A 10,018-nucleotide genomic window follows, 5' to 3' on the forward strand; every position below is an offset into this window, starting at 1 on the left:
TAATGTTGCCCGTTGTTATGGTTAAGGGAAGTTTCTGGGTTACAGCATTCCAGTCTTCCCCACTGAGTGGTTAGACCGTGGTTTTAGTCCAGTTTATTAAATAGTCTTGAGATGGCTGAAAATGTATTATAAGATCAAACACTTTCAGTATGGATGATATTGGGTTCCATAAAAAAAAAAAAAAATCATCTGCATATAAACATGATTGATTGATATGATTTGGTGAAGTTGCCTGCTTGTATGCCAATGATATTATTGATATACAGAATTGATATTACAACATGCTCTGGCTTGTTCCCAATTTCTTCCCAAGTCCAATCCAATACCTATGCACGTTGGTATATGCAGTTAAAAGGAACTACAATCAAATTGAATACAGATGACGCAAAGAAAAAGGATTTTACTTTTTAGTTTAACACTTAACAAGAAATCCTTTTACTAATATAACAAAAAAATGTCTATAACACCATTTTTTTCACAACATTTTTTTAACAAACAGGTTCAACAGGTGCAAAAGGAGAATTAGGGAAATAAATATTTTCAAACTTAAATAATTTTTCTATTAAATTGCATTATTTCCCCATGATAAACAGCAAATATACTTACATATGCATACAATATATGTATACATAAATAAATTATTTAGTGGTAAATCTCTCAACTTGCAATCAAACGAACAGAAATTGAACACAATCACTCAGACATTGAGAAAATACAAAAACTTCGCAACTTCACAAACTGAACTATTTTGTATTTCAATGCCACACAGCTAAATGCTCTGGAAAACTTGAAATATATTTTCTTTTTGAATAAAGTAACAAATGTTCACCATTGTTAAATAGAAACAAAAATGCCCTGCTCAGGGTAGTGTGGTGTTTTGGGACCTGCTCAGCAGCTTAGAGATCATCTCCACAATGGTGCCGAGTGGCAAGCTAACGAGGACGCGTTTATATTTGGCCCTCAGCTCCAGCAGAACATCCACAATTGCCTGCCTCCCAGCCTCCGGATGGCGCTCCATCAGACGAGCTACCAGGAAATCAAGGCCTTCCATGGTGGCGTAGTGCTGGGGGACGCAGGTGCCCTGAGCTGTGGGGTAGTCGCTCACCACCTTCCACTTCTCCAGGCTGGAGCACAGTGGCTGCAGAGAAAACCGGATTTCCACCCAAAACAGTTTATCCAATGGCTTTCTTCATTGGGAACATGGACTTTTCTAAATCTCAAGATAGAAAGGAGGTATGTGTGGCCACCTTCAGAAAAATGAAAAAACTGAAAAAGCAAGTGGTCATTATGAAGTTTTTTCCTCTGCAATCAAATAAGATCAGACAATGATAGAAAAAGCTCATTTGACACAATGCTTAACAAAAAAAATTGCTACATTTATGAAAAAGAGTTAATTAAATATTTTTTTAATTGTTAAAGGCAAAAACAAATCAAATTCTGAAATGTATAATTCCATATTTCACTTTCCATGTCCTTGAAATTGCCTACATTTGAGTTTCTGTTAGGAAAACAGCAAGAAAGATGCCACTGGGTAGTTTTTGAAGCAATTCTAATAATAGTAATAGTTTTATTATTATTATAATAGTATAATATTCTTTGGACAAAGATTGTCAAAATTGAGACTGAGAAATCCTCATATTGGCAAGATCAAAAAGTTACAAATGAATCTGCATGACACTACGTTGACTGTTCTAATAGTTTCCTCGGCAACGGTGTCAGTGCTGCCCAGCTGTGCGCTAACATGATACTGTGTCATCCCAGAGTTGAACATGAATGGTATCCAAACCCTTAAACACTGTAGTCAGTCATTGAAGAAATGCTCGGCAGTTTACAAACATGTGGATGAATTAAACTCATGTTTATGAATATGATACATTTTTCTTGTACACTGTACCATTTGCTGAATATCCATCCACATGTATACTTCTCAAAGAAATAGGTGTCTAAATGTGTAATAACTTGTATAATAATATAATAACTGTATAATAACTTCTCTATTTACTGCACTGACCAATTGCTCTACTTTTGCTATATAATTTCCACACACACCATTCTCACCTTTACCATGTTGTTGCTGGGGCTCCTCTGGGGGGCTTTGGGTTTGGGGGTGTCCCCTGATTCCCCTGGCATTTCATTAGCGGCCTTGACCTGCTGCTGGGACTGCCTCTGCCTCCCAGCCTGTGATGCGATGTGCTCCACATGTAAAGCGTGTCCCTGCATGTGGAGGCCATTCATCGCTACGACTGCAGCCTCAGCCATCTGGGGACCACTTACAGTCACTACGGCAGCTCTGCAAAAACCCAGGGCAGAAAAATGTCACAGATAAATCAATTGTCATGAAATCATTTTTAATTTTTTTTTATTTTGAGAAGAACGAATAGCACATAAAAAATTGACTTGGTCTCCTTATCTTAAATATTGCAAAATAGTTACAAAGTTATGACTGATGGCATGCAGTTGCAGGGTCAAACTTAACAGAACCTCAGGTACTAATGTTATACCTGGAAGAAAAAGTCAATATAGTCCCACAAATAAGCAGACTGACCTGACATTGTTGAACATGCAGAGCCGGACTTGGGTAGCTTTGTACTTTTCAAACAACAGCATCAAATCACCCTGAGAATACATGTACGCAATGGTTGGTGCTGCCCTCAGGTGGCTGTAGAGTAAACCACAGCCACAATAGCCAAATTCTGATGCCTTATTTTGAAGAGGTTATGATAAAATGTGAAATGAATGACTCACCTCAGCCACGTCCTTTGGAAGTTCAGTAACACAAACAAATGAACTCTCAACCTTCTCCACCTCCTTAGACGAGCCTGTAGTAACATCAAAATAACGCACAATCACTTTGCAAATACATGAACTCTGGAGTAGTTTTGGTCGAAATGGAATGGGTTACATGTGCCGAGTTCTCGCCTTCTCTCTTGTTTGTAATGGCTGACGAGGCCTGTCCTGCAGGCTCCAGAGACTCTTCGGCATCGTACCACGTCTCACGAAAGATCGGCTCCTTGTTCACACCTGCTGTCCAGCAAAGTATGAGCAACTCTTGAAATTTAAAGTTTACCATCAAAGAGTGCTGTTGCCTACCACCTGTCTGCTTGTCCTCTGGTCTGCAGTCACCCTGTTTGGGGAGGAGTGAGGCTGATTTGCTCTGGCTCACTGTGGGATGGGGAGTAGTAGGCCTTCCTCCCTGGGCATTCTGGGAAAGATTTAACAACGTTTATAGTAACACCGACTAAGACTAAGAAGGAAAACTAACTTGAAGCAGAGCTGTGTCCTAAACGACATACCATTTAGTCGGCCAAATTACTATGTGAATGTGTTTAGTATGCCTGAAACCATATTATGCTCAAATAGTATGTGAAAAGTACCAGAATGACAACACTACATTCTGTGAAATTTCGTAGTATACAAACACTGTACACCACGGCGGCAAGTGTATTCCACAATGAATAAACAGGGTAAGAAGCTGGTAAAGTTTCTGCCATGTCGTTGATGGAAGCGCCGTGGCTTTATGACGATGTAGGTCCGAGAGGCCATTGCTCTTTTTTAATTACATTCTGCGCTGGATGAAAGTATGAACAAATAGTACGCCATTGAAGACGCAGGGCAGTATTCAATTAATGTCGGTAGAGATATTATTAGTCTGGCTATTTGAAAACAAAAGCAGTAAACATTGTCTAACAAACCTTAGATTCTTTGCAGTCTGCACTGTTATCCTGTCCCAGAGGCCACGGAAAGCTATTATAAAGAGACAAACACTTCAGTTTTCCCGAGAGTCACTTTGCAAGTTGTCGTACGGATGTCTTATACCATTTTAATTCTCGTAACAACATTGAAAAAACGTACTTATTTATGACGCTACCCACAGCATCAACAGTGAGCTGGAAAGGGACAATCAAGAAATGCTGGTAAATATATTTTAAATGCATGCATGTTAAAGGCCGATTTATCTTGCCGGGCTAGCCAGATGAAGCTCACCAGTGCAGGAGTGTAGGGGCTCCCAGTGGTAATCATTTGGGAGTCCACAGAAAGGGGCTCCAGCTGGTCGAGAGGCACCCCTATCAGGATCCTCTCCCTCATCTCCACATAGTCCCAATAAAGCTTTTGGAAGGCATAAAGAAGGATCGCGGGAGGACCCTCGGGACTGGTCATAGAAAAGGTCAAATAGTAAAGTGGTTTTCCCTCGCAATTCTAGAATCCATACATTTTAACAGTTGGGAAGCAAAAACAAGCTTACATGAAATAACGGTAAAATGGAAAATCTTACCAGTGTGGTTCTTGGTTGACGTGGTCTACTTTGGGGGAGCTATAGTGGCATGTCCAGCAGTGCTGCTGGCACATCCTGTACTGCAGAGCCAGTAGATTGAGTTCTGCTCGCTGAGCGCGTCCAGCACACTCACACTCCCTCTCAGCACCGCACTGCCGTCTCGCTGCTCCACCCGAACTATGGTAAAAAATGAGTAGTCAAATAATAATTAAATAATGAAACGGGCACATGGTATATATTTTGGTAGAGAACAAATCAGATATTTTATGCTTCAGTACCTTTTCAGATTCGGTTTGATCTTTCTCGATTCCTTTTGCGCCAACTGGAGTTTAAGAAATTTCTAAAAAATAAAAATAAAAAAAAATTTTAGTTGAAAAGCAGCATTTAATTAAATAATGGGCCAGTTGTACTTAACAGCTCATTTGTGTTTACTGCACCTCTGCCAGATTCTCCAGGTCCGCCATTTGGAGTTGAGTTAACGTGTTTTTGTCAGCTGTGGGCGGCCTGTCGGTCTGGGTGGCAGCCATGTGGCACACTGACGGGTTGTGCTCAGTGCCGACTGAAACATCACAGGTGGCATTGGGAGGCAAAGCAGCTCTGGCCACTGATGTGTTTCTGTAAGTGACTGGAGTGGAATGAACCCCGCACCTATTTTGCTTCTGCCCTTTACTGGTCACAGACATTAGTGTGCTCTCCCCTTTCTCCATGCAGTGAAAGTCTGCACCCTCCCACTCCTCCCTGCCGGTCATGCTGGTGGCACCATGGTCCACACTACTGGACCAGTCAGTGCAAATTAACAGGTAATCACTGCTGCGGTCCTCCATTTGGGATGACTTCCCACTGGCAGCAGCCTCAGAACTTAAAGTCTGGTGTTTCGCAGCTGGCTGAGTTGAACTTTATTAGAAATGAAATATTAAACAATGATAGTTAGCAATTCTATGTAAAACTAGCATCCAAGCAGTCCAATACAATTGAATAGGAAAGTACAGTATATGCATTTCACATTAAATCACCACTTTACAAGCAGTTTACACACGCACGCACACGTACACATGGCTTACATTGTTGTCACAATTAGGGATTAATGGAGTCCAAGCAGCCTACTGTCTAACAGATTGTATGTATAATTATGTTTGTGCGTCTGGTTTGAATTTCTTCGGGACAAATTCATATTTTACCAATTTGAGATGCAGTACAACACCTGGTACTGTAATGGATAAATAATGGGCAAAATATGGCCTGAGCCACTTTACAGCCAAATCAGTTTTACACATTTCAAGCAACAAAAGCTTGTTGAGCCCCAGCAAAAGATACTCACGGTATATGACTGGCCTCACATTCATTGTGATTGTTCTGCTGCCAATGGGTCTTCAGACACTGGCACACTATCGAGGCCTTGCCATTTTGACGGTATTTCTCCGCCTCCAGAGACTCATTAGCCTGGTTTTGTGAGTCTCTGTCAATCACAGTGCTGCTATTGCCACCATCCTTCAACTGTGACAAACTATTCTCCCACAGATGGGACAGCTCCAGCACCTTCAAATAAATAAAAATGCGGTAATTTTTTACTGACCAAGTGGCTTAGAACTTAATATAAATAATAAAATAAATAATTTCAAGGTGAAGACCTCTGATTTGTCTGCCTCTTGCCGACTTTGTTCCTCTGTGGTTTGGTCCTTAAATGCTGTCGGACTTTGGTTGCCAACTTGATTGCAGTTGCATTTGACTGCCTGTCGTTGTTGTGCTCCCAGACAGTTTTCCTTTTTGGCACCATTGCCGTCCTCACGGAAGAGCAAGCTCTCGTTCACACTGCTAGGAAGCTGCCCAAACTCTGGTTCTTCAGCTGAAAATTCAATTTGCATAAAACGGCAAAAAAGACAGCCTTAGATCTATTCTAATACAAAAGACAATATGTTTACAATTCTCAAATTCTTCTTTGGATATAATCCCATGTTTTCGTTTTAAGGGTGTGTTGAGGATCACCTGCAGAAATTAGCTTTTCGACAGGAGTGTTACAACGTGTGTATCCTTTTGCTGATGGTGGGAGAGCGGTTCCACAGCGAACGCATAAAGTTGCTCCATAAAATGAAGGCCCTCTGGAACGGAAGAATACAAAAAAAAAAGTTCACCATTGAAGTCCTAAATATACATCCATTGTAGGCTTTGTTGGACTTACTTGTCTAACTTTGATGAAATTGTTGGCTGTAGAGGAATGTTATCTTCACTGTTGTCTACAAAGTTGAATAAATATTATTCCATGCTACATTTGCCTTACTTCACACACACACACACACACACACACACACACACACACACACACACACACACACACACACACACACACACACACACACACACACACACACACACACACACACACACACACACACACACACACACACACACACACACACACACCACCCTGGAACAATTCTAAGGCAGGATGTAAATGAAGAAATCGATGAAGCCCTCCTTCAGCTAAGAGATTAAAATAATCAATACAACACTTGGACATTTTCTTATTTCTCATTTCAATGCATGGGAATGAGATGGCACCAACTTGAGACATGAAAAACGGAAACCAGATGAGAATATGAATCAGATCATACACTTGCAAACAATGCAAGCACAACTAAAAGGATGTGACCAATGTGCTAAGTTAAGCTGCTAAAATAAGTTACTGGCCCCCAAAGAGGGTTTGACACTACCTTGTATGATCTTCCAGTCCTCAGCAGTCAAAGAGAGATACCAGCCCAGCAGCTGTTGGTCAGCAAACTCGAGGACATAATTATCTTTCACTAAATCAAAAACAGACCTGCAAAATAAATAAAAACAAACAAACAAACAAAAAAAAAAAAACCGATCAACGTAAAACAATTATACTAAATTAAAAACACGAGTTGGGAAGGTGTCGTCTACCTCTGCATTAAAAATCTTCTCAACCCTTCTGATGAAGGAGAGGCTGTAAAGAGATCGGACATCAATTAGCAATTTTTTTGCAGAACCGGCACCTGAGGCATAAAAAAAAAAAAAAGGAGTTATACATATCCTAAATGCAATGCCTAGGTGTAATAAATTAGCTCACTGCCTGCCGATGGAATCCATGAAAGTGGAAATCCATATGATTTTCAAGTGACCTCAACTGACAAAGTAAAAAAAACTCCAATTGATCAGAAGGATGGATAACTTTGAGGGATGAAAGTGGGACTGGGCAGTGTATTCCACCCTAGCGGTACAAGACTTGTGAAGGATTTGTTCGTAGCGCCAATTTTTATATATTTTTTTTAAAGACTCGTGAGTCACTCCAGCAAACAGAGTCGTTCGCTCGCAGCTTGGTAACCGCCAGCCTGTCACACAGGCTGAACGAACTGAGACTCGTATCTTGGAGGAAAAGGTCTGTGAGTCACGGATGCGCCTCAACTAGAGGCAACGACCCCTCGAGCAGATCGTGATGGAGATCCGAGAGCCGCGGGTGACGACTCCCTGCTCTCGTTTGGAGTCACGCTGAGGCAATGACTCCTGTGCGGATCGCGAACGAGGATTCGTCACATATGCACAAGTTACACGACACAAAAAGTCACTCGTAAAAGAGCCGAATGTTCAAAAAGAGTGGGACTTCTCATCACTAATCCACCCAACACGGGTGAGCTAATGGATCGGGTGGCCCGATGTTCACACATTACACTGAGTGCTCATTTGAGACTTACTGCTGTTGGACGGTGCCCCGACTTGATTGTGAAACCAGTTGTTTCCAGGCACCACCTGACAGGGAACCCTGAACAGAGTGCCCCTGGTCTGGTCTTGAAACACATAGGAGTGTGACCCCAGATCGTACAGTACAGGCCACAGAAGGGGAGACCACAAGCTCTGGAAAACAACCAGGAGTGATCCCAAAGTTAAAAAAATACTAATTATAAGTGTGTGTGTGTGTGTGTGTGTGTGTGTGTGTATATATAGAGTATAGAGTATAGACACATTTACATGTTGAAGTGACATCAACAAACCTTTACCTCCACGGCAGACATTTTGACAGGGGTACTCTTCGCATTGATTGCTGTCAGGTGTGCTACTCTCCCCGCCACAGCAGGCCTTGACGCCAAACAACAACACGAGTTTTATGAAAAGCCATCTACGGTTACAAGCATAACAAGAGATAAGCACGGCCCACTTCAGGACCTCAGGCCGATGGTATTTGTACGTACATCTTAAATTGCCGATGTCTTCACGGAACCACTGTGCTAATAAGGGCTAAGGCTCATTGAAGTCGCTCATTGGCGGTAGAACGCGGCTGTGTCTTTTTCGTTCGAGTGAACTTTGAATTTTAAACCAAACTCGTTATTTGTGTAGATATTTGTAGACATGCTTGTATTGGCTTTGCTTTCTCTCAGATTAAAAACTCAAACACCGTGACCAGTTTGCGCCTTACCTCAAGCCTGGCTTTCAAACGACGACCGCGCCGTGACCGTACAGATGATGACGTCATGTACCCACAAGGGGGCAGCAAGGACTCGTGGTGGATAAATGATTTATTCGGCTTTATTATAATAACCTCATAATTACATACTTTTGTCCCCATAAAAAGGCTTAAATTCCGTTTTTAGATTTTATATTATATTTCATTATTTTGTATTATAATTATTCAATAATAATTTCATGTATTTTTTTTTTATTGATCTCCTGATTTACACTCGAAATTGTAAAGTTCTGTTTTAAATCTGACTAATATAATCTTGTTTTTTAAAGATTTTTCCAGATGACTTTAAACCATCAAGTGTGTGTGTGTGTGTGTGTGTGTGAGAGAGAGAGAGAGACAGAGAGAGCGAGAGAGCGCCATGCTTCTCATTGACTTCTGACTTTTCTCACCATCTGAACAGAGTCGGGCTGTTGCAGCTGTTTTGAGATCCTGAACGACGGGCCGAAGGGGGCGATCCAGCGACGCGGCTAACAGCCGTGCAGTCCAGTGTACGCTGATGGACGTCCCACTTGGTTCGTGCACTTCACTCTGAAGCAGCCTGCCCTCCCGGGGCTCCAGTGGCAGCGTCGGCCTCCACGCCGCTGCACTGCACAATATGCATATTGATCTAGATGTTTACCCTCACACAGTCAACTTGTTTGGATGTGACGAAATATTATCTGTGAGTACGGCCCGGGTGCTCTCAGCTGTAGCCTGTTATTTGGCCTCGGGATGGGCTGCGAACTAAAGCGGCGTTCCGTGCCGGTGACGGACGGTTTCCATGGCGACGTGACATCTCTCTAAAGCCTCGATCTTTGTCGTTCATTCTCGCTAAGTGGATCAGGACCATTCAATTAGGATCATGGTTTAAGCCCGGGAGGGAAGAGGCTCCTCGCAGAGGAAAGCTTGTTGTGGATGAGGGAGGGAGGAAGGAAGGAAGAAGATTGGGTGTGTTTTTATTTATATAGATTAGAATCATCACAAAACATGTATAACACCAGAGGCACAATAGGCTGCAAATAATAGAGGGTTTAGGGGTGAACAAACAAACCAACAAATATCTAAACACAGGCTACCACTCCCAAAAGAATACCACTTCAGTGCCCATTCGTTGTGATAGAGATAAGAGATAGAGATAAGTACAGTCATTTCCGACATAATTATTGACACCCAAGTGGCAGTCGGATAGAATTCCATCTGTCATTCCAGAAGATCTATGTATTTTACGTTTAACGTGGCCACATATCCTGCCTGAGCACCGGGGGTTTGGCCTGCAGCCGCACATTTTCTTC

At 42.0% G+C, this 10,018-nt stretch overlaps 1 protein-coding gene across 1 annotated transcript; it reads right to left on the reverse strand.

Moving 5' to 3' along the window:
- Positions 1-654: 654 nt before the first annotated feature.
- On the reverse strand, positions 655-7,202 carry rbm44 (RNA binding motif protein 44). Its single transcript, XM_080019539.1, has 18 exons — positions 7,193-7,202; positions 6,982-7,088; positions 6,450-6,504; positions 6,257-6,369; positions 5,902-6,116; positions 5,592-5,809; positions 4,711-5,167; positions 4,552-4,613; positions 4,274-4,450; positions 3,985-4,150; positions 3,853-3,887; positions 3,693-3,744; positions 3,094-3,202; positions 2,920-3,021; positions 2,746-2,819; positions 2,546-2,616; positions 2,059-2,290; positions 655-1,138 (listed from the first exon to the last, which is right to left on the reverse strand). Exons 1-18 carry the CDS (start codon positions 7,198-7,200, stop codon positions 860-862), a joined length of 2,532 nt encoding a protein of 843 aa, XP_079875665.1. The 5' UTR covers positions 7,201-7,202; the 3' UTR covers positions 655-859.
- Positions 7,203-10,018: the final 2,816 nt, after the last annotated feature.

Source organism: Zeus faber (assembly GCF_960531495.2).
Source record: "Zeus faber genome assembly, chromosome: 18".
NCBI lineage: Eukaryota > Metazoa > Chordata > Actinopteri > Zeiformes > Zeidae > Zeus > Zeus faber.

Excerpts from the sequence above, each read along its gene's own strand:
- rbm44 (XM_080019539.1), bottom strand. Across the intron at positions 4,614-4,710 it reads ACCTGGAGAATCTGGCAGAG|AAATTTCTTAAACTCCAGTT; the intron begins GTGCAGTAAACA and ends TTTATTTTTTAG. Across the intron at positions 4,451-4,551 it reads ATCAAACCGAATCTGAAAAG|TTCGGGTGGAGCAGCGAGAC; the intron begins GTACTGAAGCAT and ends TTTTTACCATAG.